The sequence below is a fragment of the Oncorhynchus tshawytscha genome, linkage group LG25, assembly GCF_018296145.1.
Source record: "Oncorhynchus tshawytscha isolate Ot180627B linkage group LG25, Otsh_v2.0, whole genome shotgun sequence".
Lineage (NCBI taxonomy): Eukaryota > Metazoa > Chordata > Actinopteri > Salmoniformes > Salmonidae > Oncorhynchus > Oncorhynchus tshawytscha.
Genome location: NC_056453.1, coordinates 12,666,509 through 12,690,525, shown reverse-complemented (window position 1 = coordinate 12,690,525; position 24,017 = coordinate 12,666,509). Strand labels below are relative to the sequence as shown.

Here is a 24,017-nt window from a genome sequence, read left to right as displayed (position 1 = left end):
GCGGTGTTTGCTGGGGATGGAGAATTGTGTGACTCCAATCAGGCCCCCGAGGACTGGAGTTCCCAAGCCTGCTGTAGAGAACGCGTTTCTACTGCTCCAGAGTCCAACGGCAGTGAGCTTTACACCACTCCAGCAGACGCTTGGCATTGTGCGTGGTGATCTTAGGCTTGTGTGCGGCTACTCTCCCGTGAAAACCCATTTCATTAGCTCTCGACGAACAGTTCTTGTGCTGACGTTGCTAGATGCGGTTTGGAACTCGGTAGTGAGTGTTGCAGACGTTTTCCACGCACTTCCAGCTGCAGCACTCGCTTGTCTGGCCTACCACTTCGCGACTGAGCCATTTTTGCTCCTAGACGTTATCAATTCAAAATAACAGCACTGCAGGGCAGTTGACGGGGCAGCTCTAGCAGGGCAGAAGTTTTACGAAGTGACTTGTTGGAAAGGTGGCATCTTATGATGGTGCCACGTTGAAAGTCATTCTACTGCCAATGTTTGTCTATGGAGATTGCATGGTTGTGTGCTCGACTTTATACACCTGCCAGCAACGGGTGTGGCTGAAATAGCTGAATCCGCTCGTTTGAAGGTGGTGTCCACATACTTTTGCATATATTGTATATTTGTTCACAACCAATCATTTTCTTTTCTTTAATCTATCATACCACCATCAAAGTCCGTCTTTAAGCCTCTGAGGTACACAGTATAATACTCCATCCATATAGGTTATTTCCTGGAGATGTCGACCATTCGACTTGACCATTCCAGTCATTCCGCTCCAGTCATTACCGCGAGCCCGTCCTCCCCAATTAAGGTACCACCAACCTCCTTTGGTAGGTAGGTTGGTAGGTCGGTAGGCGTGTGAAGTGCGGTGGTAGTGTAAGTGCGACGATTCTCTCATGGCTCAATAAGAGGCATGGGAGACAGCCGTAATAGCTACCCTCTGATGTAATGAGACAATCTCGCCTTAATTGCACAGTTTAATAGTTGAGCCATGTACTTGCTAATTTGAGGCATTTGCCTGCTAAACAGTAGTCATTTTTAGATGATATTTTCCCGTGCCGTAATCACTCCAACTTGTTGTTGTGAAACAGTTTTTTCCCTAAGGTTTGTTCACGTTCTCTCTTAACAATGCAAATGGCTTCTTGAGATAATTACAGGTCATTGCATCTCTGTTTCTTTCTCTCTGCGTGTGTCTCTCTCTGCCTCTCTTTCTATCCTCTCCCTCGGTGGTACACGGTTCTCTCGAAGGCACAACGGTGACTCACTCTGATTGAATATTGTAATGCAGCAGCGAGGTGTATTTGACTGAGCAAAAAGTCTGACATGTCAAATGAGGGATGCGATTACAGAGTGTGGCGTTCCAGTACATCACCATGGAGGGTGCTGCTGCGGTTCTCCCTCCGTGGCCCTGCAGAGGGAAAGCTGCCACAAAGACAGTCACTAATAACTAAGACCAGGAGTTTTTAATTTACCATGTGACATGACCAGGATAAACTCTAGGCCTTAGTTAGTTAGGCTATAACTACATCTACAGTAAGAGACGGGATATCTTTCCTCTCAATCCAAATCTCTTTATCACTGCGAGTCAAACGAACCAGAACCCAATAGAGATAGGGAAAATAATATCATAAAAGAGCCAGAAAACATTTCCATTGGGTAGAGTTTAAAGCCCCAGAATGTATCTGTGATCTGTACTGAGATGGATTGCAGAGATCAGAGATTGTAATGGCATTTGCCAGAATGCTCTTTCTCCCTTTGAAAACGAGCCAGAATGAAATCACTGCAACCTTGGAAACTCTTTGAAACTCATTAGCCACTTAAACTGCCAGGCCAAATTTGGCAGATTTATGTGGGGCTTGGATCCGGAAAATGATTCTGCTTAAAGACAGGCTCTCGAACTTCGGTATAATTTCATCCAGTAGTTTTAAAAGTGGTGCTCACGAGCCAAAAGTGGTCCCAGTTTATTGTGTACTACAATTTCCTATTGTGTACTATGTCATCCATTTTGCGTGGTACAGTATGTTAAAAACATTGCAATTTGTATGATATCATACATATTTGCCAATTTCTTTGATATGCTACGACTCCAATTGTTGCAATATGTTACGAATGTGGTGCTTAAGATCTTGGAGTATATCTTTAAGATCACAATGCTCATCGTTGATGAATTCAGGGCCTGGTGCAAAAGGCAGTCCCATGAAAAAGGCCCAACCAAGACTAAACCCTACCAAGACTTGAGTATAAGCCTATTTACTGATTGGCTTCATTGACCTCAATAATGTCAATGGTGAGTTGATAATGTCAAAGGTTATAGAAAAGCCGTAGGCCACATAAGCTGTGGGAAAGGTCAACTTGGAGGCCATCCACTGCAATTGTCTACATTGACATATTATCCTTTTCTGACCTACCCTCTGGATAACATGAAAACAGTCTAACCAGTCTAACCTGCTAGGGCGAGTAAAATGGTCAGAGTGAGGTGTGCTCTCATTTGTGTCTGAAAGTAGATAGCAAGCTAGCCAACGTTAGCCAGTTAGCATAGGTACTTGACTGCCGTTTTGAGGTCAGAACGCTCGGATCAACCCTGGGATGCGTTCATAAATTCACTCTGGAGAGCAAGAGAGCGCTCAGAGTGTGCTCTGGGCGCTCGTAAATTCAGAGCGTTTTAATACCGAACCGTTCAGAGTGCACACTGGACGCTCTGGCCGAGGAGTAGGGTTGATCCGACTCAACGGCAGTCAAGCACCCAAGCTAACTGCCTAAAGTGAGCTAGCTGGCTAGCTACTTCCAGACGTAAATGAGAGAACACCTCACTCTGACCATTTTTCTCGAACCTAGCAGAGCTGGTTAGGCTGTTTTCATATTATCCAGAGCGTTGGTGACTGTTACTCTGCTGCTGGAAACAATTTAATTTGGCCTTTCTTGCTGACGTTTACTGACACCGGCCGTATTCAATGGGTGTTGAGCGTTCGTAAATTCATCAGTTATTCTGCACTTTAGCACACTCAGACAAGAGTGCTCTGAAATCAGAGTAGATAGCCAGAGGGAATTTACAAACGCACCCCTACTCCTCGGCCAGTGTGTCCAGTGTGCGCTCTGAATTTACAAACAGACAATCTGACAATGTTCTGATTTTACAAACGCCCAGAGTGCACTCTGAGCGCACACTGGCACTCCAGATTGATTTACGAATTCAATCTGGAGAATTGAAGAATCAGAAGAATACTCAGGGATGTCATCATGATTCATTTCATCTCCACCATCGGAGTCGTTTACATTCATTGCGTCTTCTTGCCATGGTAAATGACGCACGCTCTCACTGTGTACCCCAAATAGGCCAGAGTAGATTGAGATTACATAACATGTTGAGATTAGAATATATCAATACAATAGAATGGCCTGCCCTTTTCTTCATTCACAATTGGTGACATAATTACACATTGTTCTCTTCCCCTCGCTCATCAACTCATCCATTCTCCCCCATCATACTTTAGTCTACTTCATTTATATAATCTCTTATTATAGGCATTGTGTGAAATTAGTTTTGGTATAGTTTAGGTTCCAGTGTAGGCTGCTGAGGGGAGGACAGACCATAATAATGGCTGGAACGGTACAAATGGAATGATTTCAAACACATGGTTTCCATGTGTTTGATGTATTTGATTCCATTTCACTAATTCTGCTCCAGCCATAACCACGAGCCCGTTCTCCCCAATTAAGATGCCACCAAGCTCCTGCGTTTACGTTCCTTTTCAAGGCAAATATCAGGGTGATTTTCAACTGGGCACGGCATCTTCAACTATTGAGAGAATGAGGAGCAGCAGGCCCTACGGTCGAGGGGAGGGGCAACAAGGAAAACTATATAAAAATGCCATGCCTTCCTAAAACTGACTATTACATCAATTCTGTTTTTGATATAAAAAATTTAACAACGACAGTGTGTATTTTAGAGTTATTTGGGAAACGTCAAGGACGGAGTTGGGAAGGATTTTAAAATTGTTCCAATTTTTTAAATTCATGAGCAGTCCAAATGACTGCTTTAGTGGTTCTATTGTGGGTTTTATGGTAATGAAAGGTAATTGAACTGTAAAAATGTATTTGCCTACCTTTTAAAGTGGCATGAACACAACCAGTCATGATGTTTTCATCTGATTGTAGAACAAAATCACTTCAAAAAGTAGGTTACCTTTTCATGGTAGTCCAAAATAGCATCCAACCCACTGACACAGCGGCCTTCTGTCTTACAATGTGCAGCCTCATGTATCTGATGCGGTTTGGCAAAAAAGGGAATGTCATCCCATGCTCTTTATTTCCAGACATCTTCAGATACACTTCAGATACACGGGCTACACATACTGAGACAGAGAGGCACTGTTTCGCTTGCTCTGATGTTTTATATGACAATGATAGGTATTTCTGTCAGCGTGCGCGTCTCACTCAAATTAATGATCAATATTTCAATATTTTCTTTGAACGGGCCAGGAGGTACGTTAGGGTGGGGGTGGGGGTGGGCCCATTAACGCAAGCCCTGGGCTTTTGGCTGTGCTGTAAGCTCTTAGATTCCATATTCATACATATAAATGCAAGGCATAGAGTATATTTATGTCCCAGTATTAGGTGACAGGCTAATCTATGGTATGGCTTAAGATCTTAACAGTGCACCCACTTGATCAGTTACGAGCAATGAAGGAAAAATATGGGTACATTACACAGGCGTGTTTACATGGGTAAGTGTGATTTTTTAAAAATGTAACAGTGACTTTTGCCATTCTCCCTACCAGCTATGATGGACATTACCATCTACAGCAGTTGATGTAAATACAGTCGTATTGCCACTAGTCTCCAGTGGTTAAAACGACCCAGCGAGAGCTGCCGTAACACATATATATTATACTACCTGACCCATCAATCATCCCTCACTGCTTCCATCCGACAGTTAGCGCTGCTTCCCTGTTCCCTTTCATTGCTGGTGGCCGGATAGTAGTTATGTTCCACAGCCACTAGAAATATCGAATAAAACATGTTATTAAGAGTCTTGTTTTAGATGCTGAATTAACGAGGGTCGATTTGGAGGGCTTAATTATGGAATCTGTGAGAATAAGGCAGGACAGTAAAAAAGGCTGCTCTGACTCCACTTGTCCAATTACAGCAGGGGGGTTAATAGGCGCTACTATTGAGTGGTGGTAATGTATCTGTTAAATTGATTTGGATATACTGCGAGGATATTTGTGCTCGCTGGAAGGAAAAAATAATAACACTGCAAATTCTCCCCTGAAGAATCAGATCAACTACCTTAAGTGCTGAGATACTTTCCTAACATGGCCTACTCTGTATCCATGTAACATAGGCTCCCTGGCAAGAGTGAGCTCCAGTTATCCTTTACAGTCACCTTGACATTTCCACTCTCTGCTCTACTCAGTGGCTAAGAGTAGAGCAGAGCAGCGAGGGTGCCTTGGTGAAGTGCACTCAATAAGAGGCATTTTCCCTCTCGGAGAGTGGTGGCCCATGGCCAGGTCCACAGCCTCCCCTGGCTCCTAAATCAATGTTGCTCCCCCGACTCCAGGCCGACCTTAACCCTTCTGTGCTTCAAAAACCATCTCCTCCCACGGTCACTGCCTCACTCAGAACAAACACCCAGGGACGGCGCAGAGCTGTGTGGTCGCCAGTATGACAACTCCACACACCAAAGACCACTACTAGCTACATGGAGCTGAAAGGAAAAAAAAACTCAAGATACATTGGCTCAGTTCCATTTTCTAATTTTAGAGTATTTTTGGGAAGCCGCCTCTTCCCTGCTTAATACACTTGACCATCCTCGCATGAGAAGTGGCAAGTTACTCCCACGAGTCTGACTCAACTCCTTAACAGGAAGTGCAATAGCACCGAATGGCAAATATCAGATCATCTCTGCTGTACTAAAACATGAGAGATTGCCAACGGTTGACAGCGTGTGCTATATAATGGCGTAGTCGGCAGGATCCAATAGACATGCAGTCAGTGGGTGCCTATCATGTAAGCAGATCAGTACAGAGAAAGAGAGACTGAGGGAGCGAGTCAGAGAGACGAGTTAAGTGAATAAACAAAGCGTGCCGTTGGCAGGCACATTCGTGGGACAGAGGATGGTCATTTGTCCGCGTAGTGGGAGCCATTCCTCACACCGGAGCTCCCCCTCATTTGATTCCCAGGTGTCCTGAAGTTGCCTTTTTCTTAAGCAACACAGAAACACGCACACAACCATCCTCAAACCGCAGGCCTCCACTACTCTGAGCTCGAGCTGCTTGCCAGGCAGCCAGAATACATTTTAAAATCAGTGTTTGCATCAGATGCCGGGATATGATTCCGGAAAAGTCCGCAAATTAATTATCCAGGACTGATTCGTTTTAAAGCGCGGCACACAGCTAATGGGTGATGCTGCAGAGACAACCACGGCTGTTTATCTTGTGGAGATAGAACTGGGCTTGCACTTTTGGATGTTTATCCACGCTCCAGCTATGCATCTTCTTTCTAAATTGCACCAGTCTGGGAGAATAAGTCAGGGCGGCAACATGATTAATTCTGCCCAATTGTTTCCTCTGTCATAAAATGGTGTCTTTCAGGCCAGCACTGACTGAAGCAGGCTCAGGGTTGGAGCTGGCTGCCAGCTGGGTATGAGTGATTCTCAGAGCTCTCTGTAGAATCACCACAGAAGAGAGAGCGAGGGAGAGGGCGGGCGGGCGGGAGGAGAGAAGGAGATCAATCTCATCACTCTGGGTTCCTGGTGTCACACCATCTCTGGACCTATTTGAGAAGTTGCACAGGGGTGACGGCACATCGAAGGTGTGCGAGTCTCTACCTTCACATGGAACATAAGAATAGGCTTGAGTCTTCTGTGCTCTAGTCTTACCATTCTTTTCCATTGCACTCCAGCAGACTATGTCACCACCAGGAAACAGGGGAATGTTCTCAACAAACACTCATCTTATCTGCATGGCCACTAAAAAAGGTCATATCAATTAAACGCTTTTCACCGTCAGCACAATGGTGCACTTAAAGCCTGGAGAGAAAAGGTTTTCTGTTAAGTTTTCTAGTGAGATCAATATTGATGCGGTAATCATGGAATTCAACCAGAGAATGCCGCTCCTCTGACAATGAGGAGACGAAAAGCGTTGATTTGTTTTAGACGCAGGACATTGGGGATTGTCTGTGTAAAGAAAGGACAGTGGAAATTTCTCTACGAAATAAAACAATCATTCATTCAGCGGAGGACGCCAGGGTAAAATGATTGTTTTTTTACACTAATGCAGTGGTAACGGAGCTGCTGGTCATGATAAAGAACGGTAATTAGCCTAATTTGCCATTTAAGAATTTGAAAAAAACCAAAAGCCATTTAAGAATTTGTACAGTGAGAAGAAAAAGTTCAAATCAAATCAAAAAGACTAATGAAATCTTATTGGTCACATACACGTATTTAGCTGATGTTATTGCGGGTGTAGCGAAATGCTTGGATTTCTAGCTCCAACAGTGCAGTAGTATCAAAAAAGATCTAAGTATCTTCACAACTATACACATTGCTTCTTAACACAGCGCGCATCCAACCCGGAATTCAGCTGCACCAATGTGTCAGAGGAAACACCATGCACCTGGCGACCTGGTTAGCCTGGCCTGCCACAGACAAGGATAACCCTACCGGCCAAACCCTCCCTAACCCGGACGACGCTAGGCCACTTGTGCGTCACCCCACGGACCATGGCTGGCTGCGACAGAGCCTGGGTGCGAACCCAGAGTCTCTGGTGGCACACTGCGATGCAGTACCCTAGACCACTGCGCCACCCGGGAGGCCCTGTGAGAAATGTCATATTTATATATTTCTTAATTCCATTATTTTACTTTTAGAGTTGGGTGTATTGTTGTAAATCGTTTTGAGATACTCCTGCACTGTTAGCAAATAACCAATAATGACACTTCAGTGTCAATAAAGAAATCCTACCATTATAAAAACAATTCTTTGAGTGGAGATGCTGAGTGTGAGCTTCCAATTCCAATCATTTTTGCTGAAGCATTTTATAGCTAATGAAAAAGGTAATTTGACAGAAACTTTCAGACATGGTTCTTGATGTTTGAGAACAATAGTTTTATATAGAATCAAATCAAAGGCTTACTGTAAAATAATTGCTTGTTCCAAGGATGAAAAACGACTCCCTAAACGCACAATCTCCATTATTAATGAGCTCCCACTGTCATAAGAAACACTAATGCTTTGTCTTGTATGTGATGCGTTTTCAAACAAGCTAAATCAACTTTACTACAATGAGCAAATGTGTGTGTGTGTGTGTGTGTGTGTGTGTGTGTGTGTGTGTCAAGTTTATTTGTTCTCTTATGAAATGCCTTCTTCGTTGGTGTTGTGAGTTATTCTGTATCCATGAGCAACCGAAGCAAGAGAGCTATGGTAATGCATGCTTTCCTTGTCCTCAAGCAACACAATATGGACACCCACATTCAGAATGAAACACTGCCCAACACTTACCATCAACAACACAGGCCTATATGTGCCTCCAGTATCTTCACTTTGTATTGGTTATTCACTCCTACAAGATTCCACCAATCATGTTACTGGACGTAAAAACAAATACTGTACGTGCCTCCAGTATTTTCACTTGCATTGGTTCTTCACCCCTACAAGATTCTACCAAATCATGTCACACTCAAAATGTAAAATGCCACAAAGCAACGGTGTTCTGTTCTAAGTCAGCCAGAGATCTCTCTCTCTCTCTCTCTCCTCCCTCACCACAGGAAGAGAATCATATTAGCAGCCGCACGGCCCCCTGGGAGCCTATCGGTTCGATTGGTCACTGAGAGAGAGAGGAGCGGGCGCTGAGCGCAGGGGTTACTGGACAGCAGGACACATCACAAAGTGTGAATCCCTCCCTTACCCATAATCCTCCACACCCCGAGCTGTCAGCGGTGGTCTCAGAGGGCTGACTATCTGGCGTGGAGGAAAAGGTCAGCGATGAGTGGGAAGTCATCGAGCCACTCCCTGGCTGTGCCGTATTGATCTCCTCTGCCCCTCAATGTCATTAATTGAAAAAGCCCAGGGACTCAACTGTGACCAATTACCGAGCAGCCTCCAATGGTATTAGATGCCATTGTTTGTGTACTTGTGTGCAAAGGCCACATATACTTACATGCAGTTAACATAGATTTTGCTGAAAGAGATTTATGCAAATAATGAGCAGCAAGCCCTTGGCTGCTATTATTGACCTCCTCCGGAAGGTCGTGAAAGGCAAACTGACTTGGTGAGTTTCCGTTTCAATTCAACATCAACAGCTTCTAATGTGCTGTATGTAACGTATACGGACCCCTGGCAAGTAATGACGACATGGTTTACGAGCAATTGAACTTTGAATTCCACTGCTTCTGCCCCGCTTACCCCTTCAAAGTAGCAGGTTACATTGCAAATAAAAAATGACTGGTCATTGGTCAGAATAATCAGATCAGATTGTGAAGGTGTTTTTGCTGTGGTCTGAAAACACCATCCCACCCGAACAGGCTGAAGTTAAAAAAAAATGTTTTAAGCTCTTACACTTGTAAGGGATTTCCTCTTCTTATTCTGAAGAGGAGAGGTGAGAAGGATCGGAGGACCAATATGTGGCGTGGTAAGTGTCCATGGTTCTTTTAATAAGAAATACTCAACATGAACAACTGAATACAAAAACAATAAACATGGAACGAACAAAAACCAAAACAGTACCGTGTGGTGAAAAACACAGACACGGAAACAAACAAACAGTGAAACCCAGGCTACCTAAGTATGATTCTCAATCAGAGACAACTAATGACACCTGCCTCTGATTGAGAACCATACTAGGCCGAAACATAGAAATCCCCAAATCATAGAAAAACAAACATAGACTGCCCACCCCAACTCACGTCCTGACCATACTAAATAATGACAAAACAACGGAAATAAAGGTCAGAACGTGACAACACTAAAAGGGCATCATTATAATTTTCACAATTTCAGAGTGTTATTTATACCTTCGTGTGGAAATATATATTTAAAAAAAAAAGGCAAATGCGGTTTTTGACTGTACTGCTCCTTTAAGCAGCAGTTGTGCTTTTTCAATCCAGAAAAAAAGGTACAGGCCGATTCCAGCGTATGGATGTTACATTTGTACGCAAAATCAAAACTTGAATGTCTCACAGAATGGACAAAATAAATAAATGAAACTTTTGATGTGTGCGTCTTGGGGGGAGTGTATACCAAAAAAGAGTGGACTTCTAAATATTGGCATGTTGGGCAAATAAGAGGTTGTATGGATGTTACACGACATGGACCAACTTTTGGGGGTGACTGAACTCATTAGCAAAGTCTGTGAGTTTGTAAGTGTCAGGTCAAAACATGGATAGACCATTTGGGAAGAAAAGACTTGGCTGAACACAAAAAAAACAAATTTGAAAAGACTGTCATTAACATTGTTACTTTAGAGAGGAAAAACAACTTATATATTTTACACCCTTCGTTATGTTACAGTCTGAAACAGAGGCTAATTTCTTGATCAACATCTACCATCATCACCAATACAACTCACTATGAAACAAGCAAATTAGGCTACCTATTTTGAAAGCAACATGTCTTTAAAGGCTGCCTCACACTGGATTAGCAATGATGTGTGGAAAATGGAGTCGAGTCCTGCTCGACTCAATACTTCCACCTAGCTTTCTATCCACAGAAGATACTGCTGCTCAACTATTTTGGGGAGCCTTGTTCACTCTAATCAAATTTTTGGGCATATTCAATTTTAATCCTTTTTTCTACCTACAGCCAAAAACCACGTTGAATCGGATATTTCAAGCTACTTTCAAACCACCATTGTAAGTGGTTTGAAATCAGATACAAATCTGATTCCTGGCCATGCGACTGAATAGTCAACTATGATTGAATTGCTTTCAAGTGGGTTTTAGGCTGTTATTTGGCAAATCTTGTTGCTTGCTACCTACTCTGTTGACAGTTTGACAAGAACATGTGGTAACTAACTAGCTTGTTAATTGTTTACAAACAAATGAATGGCCAGTGGTGTAGTGCTATCTTTTTAGGTGAGGGATAATATGTAAATTACGTCACAATTTCCTCAAAGTTTGTACCTACAGGTGTAGCCAATTGAATAGCCAATCATTGTAGATGATGCATAAAATAAATCAGGCAATTGCAAAGTCTGCCTATTCAGCTGTTTTTAAAAATGTTATTCCTGTTTCGTGAGTGTGCAAATCTGTCATCAAGGCAAAGGGTGGCTACTTTGTAGAATCAGAAATAGAAAATATATTTTGATTTGTTTGTTTAGTAACAACATGATTCCATATGTGTTATTTCATAGTTTTGATGTCTTCAATATTATTCTACAATGTAGACCCATCCTAAAATCTACAAAACATTAGGAACACCTTCCTCAATTCATCGGGGCATGGATTCTATAATGTGTCAAAAGCGTTTCACGGGGATACTGGCCCATGTTGACTCCAATGCTTCCCACAGTTGTTTCAAGTTGGCTGGGTAGTGAACCATTCATAATACACATGAGAAACTATTAAGCGTAAAAGCCTATTCTATAATTTTTTATGGAATTGTTGTGGTAATTAAAATATGACTTATTTAGAATTGATCAGAATGAAATTGTTTTGCCAACTCCGTGTAGCTTGGAAACTCCCATGGCAGGCATTGTTGTCACCTGAGCTTGCTACATAACTTCTGAGCGATAGGCAGCACAAGAGAACCACCACCAATCAGCCTACACCACTGCACACACACCCGTTGTTACTATGACAACTAGCATAGCCATGTCAGCAAATGACATCTGAAAACACACAAATCTGACTTGGTCACTTGTAACTTGCTGCTTGGACAGTCAGTATTCCAAAATGGGCCTGCAATGTAATCAAGGCTTAAAAGCTTCAAAGAGGAATAGGTGTTTCACTTTAAATGATCCTCTTCTCCTCTTAAAAAATAACTAGCCTACAAACTGCACTTGAGGTATAGTTATGCTACTAAGTAGCCTACTAACCAAATATGGCGAAAGGGGGAGAAAAATTGCTTTTAAAAATAATTCAATGGCGTCCCTTACCTTCCTGGACCGCCTGGAAAGGGTTGTTCGCCTCAACAAGTTTTATGGAGTGTGTGATTTTCTCGCTCTGCAAAATGTCGTCGTTGAGACTGAGGTCTGAGATCGCCAGCTGGAAAACCTCGTCATCCCTCACTGCGTTCTCCTCGAATATGGCACCTGTTGAAAAGATGCAAAAAAACATTGCAATATGTGTAGAGATGCATTGCAAAAACTAGGAGTGTATTGATTATGCCAAATCTTTTGCAAAATGTTTCGTTATTTTTTTATTTTTAAGAACAAAACGGGGAGGGACCTTCTTTAAATTTGTATTGGCGGATCGCAACCAACTGAAAGGAGAATACACCACCACCTACTCTACTGGATTGTGAGGCAGGTCACAGTTTCCCTATTCATCAATTTCTCTTATCTATCCCTGTGTTTCCGCCTACTGTTCTGGATTGTGAATTCATTATACTTTGTGACACAAAATGGAAGGAAAAAAGAACGGGGAAATAGGAAGAAAAATTACCCTTCCAACTAACCCTGCACCCATTAAAAACCTCACCATTATTCCACTACTTGGCCCTATCTGATCATACACCAGGCTGGCAGCCTGGGAGGACGGGACACTATCGTTCAACACAACTTCAAATCAAATCAAATCAAATTTTATTTGTCACATACACATGGTTAGCAGATGTTAATGCGAGTGTAGCGAAATGCTTGTGCTTCTAGTTCCGACAATGCAGTAATAACCAACAAGTAATCTAACTAACAATTCCAAAACTACTGTCTTATACACAGTGTAAGGGGATAAAGAATATGTACATAAGGATATATGAATGAGTGATGGTACAGAGCAGCATAGGCAAGATACAGTAGATGGTATCGAGTACAGTATATACATATGAGATAAGTATGTAAACAAAGTGGCATAGTTAAAGTGGCTAGTGATACATGTATTACATAAGGATGCAGTCGATGATATAGAGTACAGTATCTACGTATGCATATGAGATGAATAATGTAGGGTAAGTAACATTATATAAGGTAGCATTGTTTAAAGTGGCTAGTGATATATTTACATCATTTCCCATCAATTCCCATTATTAAAGTGGCTGGAGTTGAGTCAGTGTCAGTGTCAGTGTGTTGGCAGCAGCCACTCAATGTTAGTGGTGGCTGTTTAACAGTCTGATGGCCTTGAGATAGAAGCTGTTTTTCAGTCTCTCGGTCCCAGCTTTGATGCACCTGTACTGACCTCGCCTTCTGGATGATAGCGGGGTGAACAGGCAGTGGCTCGGGTGGTTGATGTCCTTGATGATCTTTATGGCCTTCATGTAACATCGGGTGGTGTAGGTGTCCTGGAGGGCAGGTAGTTTGCCCCCGGTGATGCGTTGTGCAGACCTCACTACCCTCTGGAGAGCCTTACGGTTGATGGCGGAGCAGTTGCCGTACCAGGCGGTGATACAGCCCGCCAGGATGCTCTCGATTGTGCATCTGTAGAAGTTTGTGAGTGCTTTTGGTGACAAGCCAAATTTCTTCAGCCTCCTGAGGTTGAAGAGGCGCTGCTGCGCCTTCTTCGCGATGCTGTCTGTGTGAGTGGACCAATTCAGTTTGTCTGTGATGTGTATGCCGAGGAACTTAAAACTTGCTACCCTCTCCACTACTGTTCCATCGATGTGGATAGGGGGGTGTTCCCTCTGCTGTTTCCTGAAGTCCACAATCATCTCCTTAGTTTTGTTGACGTTGAGTGTGAGGTTATTTTCCTGACACCACACTCCGAGGGCCCTCACCTCCTCCCTGTAGGCCGTCTCGTCGTTATTGGTAATCAAACCTACCACTGTTGTGTCGTCCGCAAACTTGATGATTGAGTTGGAGGCGTGCGTGGCCACGCAGTCGTGGGTGAACAGGGAGTACAGGAGAGGGCTCAGAACGCACCCTTGTGGGGCCCCAGTGTTGAGGATCAGCGGGGAGGAGATGTTGTTGCCTACCCTCACCACCTGGGGGCGGCCCGTCAGGAAGTCCAGTACCCAGTTGCACAGGGCGGGGTCGAGACCCAGGGTCTCGAGCTTGATGACGAGCTTGGAGGGTACTATGGTGTTGAATGCCGAGCTGTAGTCGATGAACAGCATTCTCACATAGGTATTCCTCTTGTCCAGATGGGTTAGGGCAGTGTGCAGTGTGGTTGAGATTGCATCGTCTGTGGACCTATTTGGGCGGTAAGCAAATTGGAGTGGGTCTAGGGTGTCAGGTAGGGTGGAGGTGATATGGTCCTTGACTAGTCTCTCAAAGCACTTCATGATGACGGAAGTGAGTGCTACGGGCGGTAGTCGTTTAGCTCAGTTACCTTAGCTTTCTTGGGAACAGGAACAATGGTGGCCCTCTTGAAGCATGTGGGAACAGCAGACTGGTATAGGGATTGATTGAATATGTCTGTAAACACACCGGCCAGCTGGTCTGCGCATGCTCTGAGGGCGCGGCTGGGGATGCCGTCTGGGCCTGCAGCCTTGCGAGGGTTAACACGTTTAAATGTCTTACTCACCTCGGCTGCAGTGAAGGAGAGACCGCATGTTTTCGTTGCAGGCCGTGTCAGTGGCACTGTATTGTCCTCAAAGCGGGCAAAAAAGTTATTTAGTCTGCCTGGGAGCAAGACATCCTGGTCCGTGACTGGGCTGGATTTCTTCCTGTAGTCAGTGATTGACTGTAGACCCTGCCACATGCCTCTTGTGTCTGAGCCGTTGAATTGAGATTCTACTTTGTCTCTGTACTGACGCTTAGCTTGTTTGATAGCCTTGCGGAGGGAATAGCTGCACTGTTTGTATTCGGTCATGTTACCAGACACCTTGCCCTGATTAAAAGCAGTGGTTCGCGCTTTCAGTTTCACGCGAATGCTGCCATCAATCCACGGTTTCTGGTTAGGGAATGTTTTAATCGTTGCTATGGGAACGACATCTTCAACGCACGTTCTAATGAACTCGCACACCGAATCAGCGTATTCGTCAATATTGTTATCTGACGCAATACGAAACATCTCCCAGTCCACGTGATGGAAGCAGTCTTGGAGTGTGGAGTCAGCTTGGTCGGACCAGCGTTGGACAGACCTCAGCGTGGGAGCCTCTTGTTTTAGTTTCTGTCTGTAGGCAGGGATCAACAAAATGGAGTCGTGGTCAGCTTTTCCAAAAGGGGGGCGGGGCAGGGCCTTATATGCGTCGCGGAAGTTAGAGTAACAATGATCCAAGGTCTTTCCACCCCTGGTTGCGCAATCGATATGCTGATAAAATTTAGGGAGTCTTGTTTTCAGATTAGCCTTGTTAAAATCCCCAGCTACAATGAATGCAGCCTCCGGATAAATGTTTCCAGTTTGCAGAGAGTTAAATAAAGTTCGTTCAGAGCCATCGATGTGTCTGCTTGGGGGGGGGATATATACGGCTGTGATTATAATCGAAGAGAATTCTCTTGGTAGATAATGCGGTCTACATTTGATTGTGAGGAATTCTAAATCAGGTGAACAGAAGGATTTGAGTTCCTGTATGTTTCTTTCATCACACCATGTCATGTTAGCCATAAGGCATACGCCCCCGCCCCTCTTCTTACCTCTTCTTACGTTGGCTGCACCGCCTCGAATAGCGTCTCTCCAGTGAGCCATGTTTCCGTGAAGCAAAGAACGTTACAGTCTCTGATGTCCCTCTGGAATGCTACCCTTGCTCGGATTTCATCAACCTTGTTGTCAAGAGACTGGACATTGGCAAGAAGAATGCTAGGGAGTGGTGCACAGTGTGCCCGTCTCCGGAGTCTGACCAGAAGACCGCCTCGTTTCCCTCTTTTTTGGAGTCGTTTTTTTGGGTCGCTGCATGGAATCCACTCCGTTGTCCTGTTTGTAAGGTAGAACACAGGATTCGCGTCGCGAAAAACATATTCTTGGTCGTACTGATGGTGAGTTGACGCTGATCTTATATTCAGTAGTTCTTCTAGACTGTATGTAGTGAAACCTAAGATGACCTGGGGTACTAATGTAAGAAATAACACGTAAAAAAACAAAAAACTGCATAGTTTCCTAGGAACGCGAAGCAAGGCGGCCATCTCTGTCGGCGCCGGAAGTCAGGAGACTTGTAACTTGTAACTCTTCTGCAGTAAAATACCGTACACCCAAGTACTTCTCTGCAGCTGACACCACAACATCTATTTCTGTGATTTACGTTCAATTTATGTGGTACAGTTGATAACCATGAATATGAACGCTACGAAACCAACCTTACTGAAGCACCTATCACTCTCTATTGGCCTCAGCTTACACACAAGGAATCTCTTAGCATCCCTCGCCATGGACTCATCTTCCTCTACTATTCACTTCACTGCATCAGCATACAAAACCTTCTGTACTACTCAGATCCTGGCAACCTCAACCTGCCTTTCTCTCACCGGACACTTCTGATCTCCAGCACAATGGGTACCCTTACAAATTAACACACAAAACCGATACTACACATTCATTTGTCTCATGCCATCCTGCACACTTCTCACATCTAAGAATCTCCCTCCTGCCCACTGCTGCAACATGACCTTTAACTTGGCACCTAAAACACTGTAATGGGTTCGGGACAAAAGCTCTCACTGGATAACCAGGTCTGCGTCGCACCAAACAGTGAGCGTCACAGGCACTGGGAATCTTCTATTTCAGTTGATTCTCCTCACCACTTAGGGATAGCCCCCTTTTTTTCAATTTTCGCCTAAATGACATACCCAAATCTAACTGCCTGTCGCTCAGGCCCTGAAGCAAAGATATGCATATTCTTTCATTTGAAAGGAAACATTTGTGGAAATGTGAATTGAATGTAGGAGAATATAACAGATCTGATAGAAGAAAATACAAAGAAAAAAACAACAAGTCTTTTTCTCCCACCATCTTTGAAATGCAACAGAAAGCTCATAGTTCTAGCCATCACTCTGGTTGTATTTCTGATAGTGTCCACAAGATAGCAGCAGTGTGTATGCAAAGTTTCAGATGGATAACTTGAAGTATGAATGAACAACAAGACTTTTAGTGTGAAGTCCCCAGGTACATTTGGGCAAATCGTGAGGGAGACATTCGCATTCACATTCAATTTTTCTGCCAGAATATGGTCAAATCTGTATACTTTGCCTTTGATTTAGCTTTCCCAATATTAGTCGCCATATTATAAGTTCAACAATTCGTTAACAAACAGTTTTCATAACTCTGAATATCCTTATGATTTTTGTCCAAAATGAAAAGGCAGGCTGTCGTATAAGGTTAGTAGCTACATTTTACGACATATATATGGTTTCCAGCTCATTAGCTCTCTAGCTAGCTTTGTTTGACCCCGATTGGTGCTTATTTGACAAATATACAGTCATTCAAGTGATGGCCACCCGTGTCATCGGCGTGCCATGAAGGCATCGCTCTCTGACCAAATATGGTGTCCTATAGGATATACTACACCCCTAATGAAATAGTGAAGTCTTGTTACCTTCTAGGATCTCTGGGGAATAGATATGAATGTGATTTGACTGGTTGAAACAACATTTACAGTGAGATTTTCACAGATGACTTTCTTTGCAAAGTGAACGAGTGGAAATACAAAATCGATAGTGCATGCTATATGGACCTTTCCAGGATATGAAAAGGGATTTTATCTAACAAAACGACACATTGTGTTATCTCTGGGACCCTTTGGATGATAAATCAGAGCAAGATTTCAGAATGTAAGTACACATTTCACCTTCAGAGGTGAATTTATCAAACCTACTGTAAAGAAAAAAAGTGTTTTGTTGTTAGGAGCTCTCCTCAAACAATAGCATGGCATTTTTTTGCAGTAATAGCTACTGTAAATTGGACAGTGCAGTTATAATAATGTGAGCTTTCAGTTGATATAAGACACTTATATGTACCGACATTTGTTGTTTCTCTAAAATCTGTGATCTTGACATAATGCCCTGCATGATTGACAACTGTCCTGTTGACGGGACGCTGATCCTTACTAACGCCCCCCCAGTTATCACTCCTTTCACCTGTGTCCAGCTTCGGAGAGCAAAGCAAGTCACAGTTCTTGTCCCTAGAAGTGTGGTGGATGGAAGAAATGCAAAAAATCCTTACGATTCCACTTCAAGTTACTTTCACCGACTCAACAGTCCCCAACCTCTTCTCCAACCAACCTGACACCACATATGGATCAGCCAGAAGGCACAGATCTTTCCTCACTCCAGAGGCTCATTCTCGGCGGTCTTCACCCCACCTGCCGCTACAGGTAATTCATTCTCACTCTTGTCATGTTACATTTCTGAGCTACCAGAGTATGTTTTTTAAAATGTTTGTACATGATGCCAATCTTGCTCACCACACCACTTCCCTCTACACTCAACTCCATTACTTCTTCCTCGTTTTCCAAAAATGTCCACATTTCCATGCTCTTTCTGCTCCTTCATCCACTGTAGTAGCAAACTGTTCTTGGTTCTTGTATCTTGAATTTGCCACCATGTCGCGTCGACTAAAAAAGCTCTACCAGCCACCAGTACTCCCCTTCCCAGGGAGGGACCTACTTGAATGTGTCCAATAGAAACTCTCGTTTTCGTTGCAAAACAGGACAGGATGTTTTATAACTGTTTGGACAAATGATTACACCCGAGACCAACACAGGCAGTTGCATTTCAGTTTCAGAGAAATCTCATTCACCTGACACTTCCACCTATGTGCAATTACCCTGGGTAAGAGGTTAGTTTCAGAGCAACTATTACAAAAGTAGGCCCTAATGTTTAGGATACAACTTGTCAAGAAATGGATGACATGACACTATTTTCTCTTAAGATGTAGGTTTTCACTGATCCTTATTAGCATTATAAGGAAAGTTTAGTGGATTTACAGTGAGTGGGTGGATGCCAGATTTTTCACTTTCCCTCCCTGTCAATCTGGCATATGGTGGTTGGTTACACGCAATACATATATTTTCCCCCATGCTCATTCATTTCAGCACCATGGAGAGCAAGGTTGTAGGCCTATATAGACTCTCTCAGCTCCAGCTACTGGGCCCAGTTTTTCCAAATTTATCTGATCGGATTTCGGCAATTGGATAGGATAAAATGCATAAAATAGAACGAATAGAACATGGCATCATTGGCTTTAATGGGGACGCCCAATATATTCATTCTATTCTACACATTTAATCCTATCCAACTGCCAAAATCCGATCAGATAACTTTTGAAAAACTAGGCCCTGATTGAAGATGTGCTTTAGCTACATATCTAGGACCAGATTATCCAAACCCTGTCCATTATTTTACCATTGGGAGATGGGGGGGCTTCTTGTTCATGTATCTGTGGTTAGGGGCAACTTCTACCCACTCCTCAGCTTCAGTTACACTGTAAAAAAAAAAAAATCCTGTTGTTTTGATGGTAATTTACTGGCGGTGTAAGTTACTGTAAAAAAAGGTACAATATGTTACGGTAACATATTGTAGACCTCCCTTTTTTAACAGTAACTTACAGGTAACTGGCTGCCAATAGCCAGTTTCCTTACCTTTACAGTTTACTGTAGATATGGGCCGGGCTTCACAAGAGCTCTGGATAAGAGCGTCTGCTAAATGACTCAAATGTAAATGTAGAATATGCTCGCTGACTTTATGGTAGAACTGCCTAGACTTTAAAATACATTCGAGTTTCCTTGAGTTGTTTGTTGATCGGCTACATTATCAATCGTCTGAAGTAAAGGATTGTAAAACAGCATTCAGATTGGATAAAGTAGCCTCGATTTATGTCGGAAGTGTCGTATTTTGCAGGTGGTCAAAGCGAAAAGCCTTCCTTGATGTATAACTGATGTGTTCGTCTTATTTAGCATGGGATCAGAATAGCGCGTCTGCCCTCTATTTTGTCGGTCAGAATGGATTCGATTCCTGTGTTTCGAGCTCGCCTTCCATTGCAGGGCTGGATAGCCAGCGCCTCTATATCGCCCCATCACCCCGTAAATCATTCCACGTTTCCCCTTTGCATAAGGAACAGCTTCAGCTTTTGGCCAGAAGGATAACTTGAAGAGGAGAGGAAATGAGAGGAGGGTGAAAATATATAGCAATAAGTTAGAGGCAAACGCAGTATTCTCTAGGCTATTGGTCCCATTTTGTGCACAATCACACAAATAGTCCTTACCCGTTTGATATCAGGAGTTGGACCATACCCATTAGGCCTAACATTCAGATGTTGAACATCTAATATATTCACTCCTAGGAGGAACCAAGCAAAACACAAAACCAACGATTGGACGAGACAGATCCTCGCGAAAGGGTTTAGACCGGAATGGAACTCTGCCACATTCAAAAGTGGGCAGTCTTTTGGTTTCCAAGTCAGACCACCGTTGATTTGAGGGCTCTCCGGAGTTGTGCATGTAGCAGCAGACTGGCTATGAGCAACGAATATTTGAACCGCATGCGTCAAGCAAGCCTTAAAATGAGAATCCATTGTATTCGAACGTAATGGTGCACCACTCTTCAACCTCACTCATTAAGACAATTTCATATGAAGTTAATCAGAAAGATAATTGATTGTTTAAAACATGTTTGGTATATAGCCTACGCAGCATACTCAAGGGTAATGCTTGGTAATGACTGAAGCTGTTCCTGCACTCCAAGCCTTTTCTATCAAGATCCCGACAAAATCACATTGGATTCCGAGAGAACAACATTTTCCAAAACACATCAAAACCTTGACGGCCATGGAATTAATGTTTTAAAAACATTAGAATAACCAAATACAGATAAAAGCCCTGGTTTCGACATTAATGATGATGGGGGTGACAAAGGTGCAACGTAACCAACAAGTCCTAATGACTACATCAGAATGATTCCAACTTGCTTCACGCCTGGTTTGTTAGTTACGTTTTATATCATGGTAAAGCCGACAAAGTGCAAATGCCATCGATGATAATGCGTCCAATAGCCTTTACGTGTTTTAATTATAAACCCCCCCCAACAGCCTAAATGCCTAAACTACTGTCTCAAATGTAAGATGCTTCAGCTGTTATCGTGCTGGATAGCTTTATTCCAACATATTAACTGTTGATCACTACAGCACTATTGGATACTTAACATGTAAAGGTTTCGATGTAAAATGAAACAAAAATTGATTGTTTTTCTGCTACGGTCTGTGTGTGTGTGTGTGTGTGTGTGTGTTTGTACGTACATGCTTGCATGTATACATGCGTGTTTGCATTAGTTGTCTTTGATCCAACAAATGGCATTAAACACATGCCAGTGACATTATTCAGAAATACAATATTCTAGTTATTCGTATTGACCCCCTCCATCTCCCCCGCCGCGAACATAAGTTGTTTTAGCTAAATGTAAATTCATGTCAGATAAGATACATTTGACAAATCTGACATATTACACACCCAAATTCACCAAACAGAGTACACTGGCATCTATTCTAATGTTGGATTCGGACATAAGGGTTTAGTATTTGTCCCTTTGTCATGTATTTCCTTCACAGGCGTTTAACATTTCGCTCACGTTCAATTCAAAGTTCATGCTTATAGATGGGAAGGGGGGCAATCCTCTAAAAACACACGTTGGTTTAGTTCGTCTGATCCAAGCAAATTAGTTCCATCTTGCTTTGGTTTTGTGGTGTGAATTACAATATATTTACAATATTGTCTATTCTCATGATTTCGGAAGAGACACATTGGTGGTGCACTTTTCCAGAGACTTTCAGTCAAGCATTTGCAAAGACATTCATAAGATATTGTATGACAGGCAACGCAAATTAATTAGAATTAAAATGATGCTGTAAAATTGCCACAGCTCCCGGGATGGAGCAACGCTATTCACCAGAACTACATATCATTATTGTTTATAAGGTATTTAGTTGTAACTCGCTCTTTATACTAACACATTCATCCGTATGCCTTCCTAAATGTATCATACATTTAAACAACAAAAGAGGACTGTTTTATTCTAAGCACCGAGGGGGTTTATATCACACCTCCGCGTTTGCACCCCGTGTCCCCTGCACAAGCTCCTTACCGATGTGAATGATGGAGTCCGCGCTCGCCACTGAATTGCATTGCAACATCCATAAGGAAAGGCATATTATCAGCAATTCCATCTCCGGTTTTGGCGAAAGCAGCTCATCCACCGTCCCTCGTATGTCGGACAAATCCAAATAAGCAACAGTGCATGAACCAGTTGTTCAGTCTGTGAATAAAAGCCGAAAACAAAACTATAAGGAAGGAGGAAAAACGTCAATGGGTTTCCTGGGGATAGAATAAGTAAGTGCAAGGGAGGTGGCGGTTGGGCAGAAAAGGCAGGGAAATACTCGGCTTTTCGGTAAGGAAGGCTGAGAATCCAGCGCGCTCTGCGGCTCTCGCTGTATCCAGCGCTCGCGGAGTCTGAGACATATCAAACTGCAAACTGCGGAGGAAGGACACCCCCCACGCGCTCTCTCGATAGCTCTCTCTCTCTCGATTTTCTCGACCCACGTGACTGCAGAGACTCTATCTACAACGCTAAGCTGCCCGGAGAAGACAGGGAGAGATGGAATCCGAGCAAGCCGGAGACGGCGACGGCGATCAAGACATGCCCCTGAGGCTCGGTCTATCAGCGAACGCACATTACCATGGACGGGAACCTGGAAAACCAAAGAAAATCCGACATTAAAAACACATGGATGACGCGCAAAGCAGACTTGCATTGCAGTGTAAGTAATCGCACCGGGCGCATAAGTTCCGATGTATAGTTAACTCTCATAATAGAACTATCCATTGCTATTATCGAATGACATAACTAGATTGGTGCTTGATAACCGGTAGCAGTGGTGATGCCACAGGTAGGATATAGCGTGCGGAAGGGTCTGTGGATGTGTGCGTAAAACCTGTCCTCACCTACAGGTTTATGGGGACCACTTAAAGCGTTGAAACGCCCCAATAATATATGTGGAAATGGACTAATGGCATGAATCGGAAAGAACTGACTGTTTCTACTAAGCTGTCTGCTTGGAGAGAAGGCGCGAGTGCATGTGCTTCTGGGGATGGGATACCTGCGAGGTAGTTTGGACATAAGAGGTTAGACGGGTGGGTAGAGAGCACATCTATCATGGTTTGATACAGGAGCTCTACTAGCTCGGTTAGCCAGCCCACTGTCTTTGTGATTTTTTTTGTAACAATGATCTTCTCTGTGTTGTATGCTATTTTCTGACAACTGATTCCAGTTTCTCTGCTACTGATCGTGGACAGTGTTGTAACAATAGCCAACAATTCATATCAATTGTATTTGGAGACATTCATGATCAAATATTAAATGTCGTTTCCAATAGGTGTACTAATGCCTTGTAACCAACTGTTCATGCATGGTGGTAAATGACCTATCGAACCTCTCATAATTTATGGAGAGACTGCATACATGGACATGGAGCCAAGTGACATCATTGTGTTCTTCTATTTGCTGGACTAACAGGTTCATAGTACATGTTGATAATGTATAGCACCGAAGAAGGAAGACCACATCTCGAAACTCCAAAAATCGAATGAACTTTCTGGGTTGTTTTTTTTCTCTCCCGATGACAGTGGTACGTTTCAGATAAGAAATCTTCATACAAGAGATGCAACTGTAATATTCTTAGTCTTACAATTAAAGGATATTTCTTGCGATTGAATATGAGACGGAAATTCCCCTTAATTGTTTGGCTAAGTCTGTTTTTATCACGGAGAGATTTCAGCACGAAGAATCCATGGACAGCTCCGGACTACTCCCTGTCCTATGATGCGCTCAATGTCAGATCATTCATGTAGCCAACCGCGCTTAGACCTACACCTACGGTATGGTATAATAATACTAATAATGATAATAGTAATAATATTTTTATTTGCCACTTTAACTGTATGAACGTACGATTTAATTATGGCTTGTAATGAATATATAATGTGTTTTTGGTAAAACAAATAAAATGTAAAA

At 43.1% G+C, this 24,017-nt stretch overlaps 1 protein-coding gene across 2 annotated transcripts in view; it reads right to left on the bottom strand.

Annotated features, from left to right (window-relative positions):
* LOC112224244 (glutamate receptor ionotropic, delta-1) overlaps nucleotides 1–22,451 on the bottom strand; it is a 417,302-nt gene extending 394,851 nt beyond the window's left edge. For both annotated transcript variants that reach the window (XM_024387684.1, XM_024387685.1), the window contains exons 1-2: nucleotides 22,092–22,451; nucleotides 12,090–12,245 (exon numbers count right to left, since the gene is read on the bottom strand). In XM_024387684.1, coding sequence (XP_024243452.1) covers nucleotides 12,090–12,245; nucleotides 22,092–22,173 — 238 coding nt within the window. In that variant the 5' untranslated portion in view covers nucleotides 22,174–22,451. The remainder of the gene's footprint in view (nucleotides 1–12,089; nucleotides 12,246–22,091) is intronic.
* Between the last annotated feature and the right edge of the window lie 1,566 nt (nucleotides 22,452–24,017).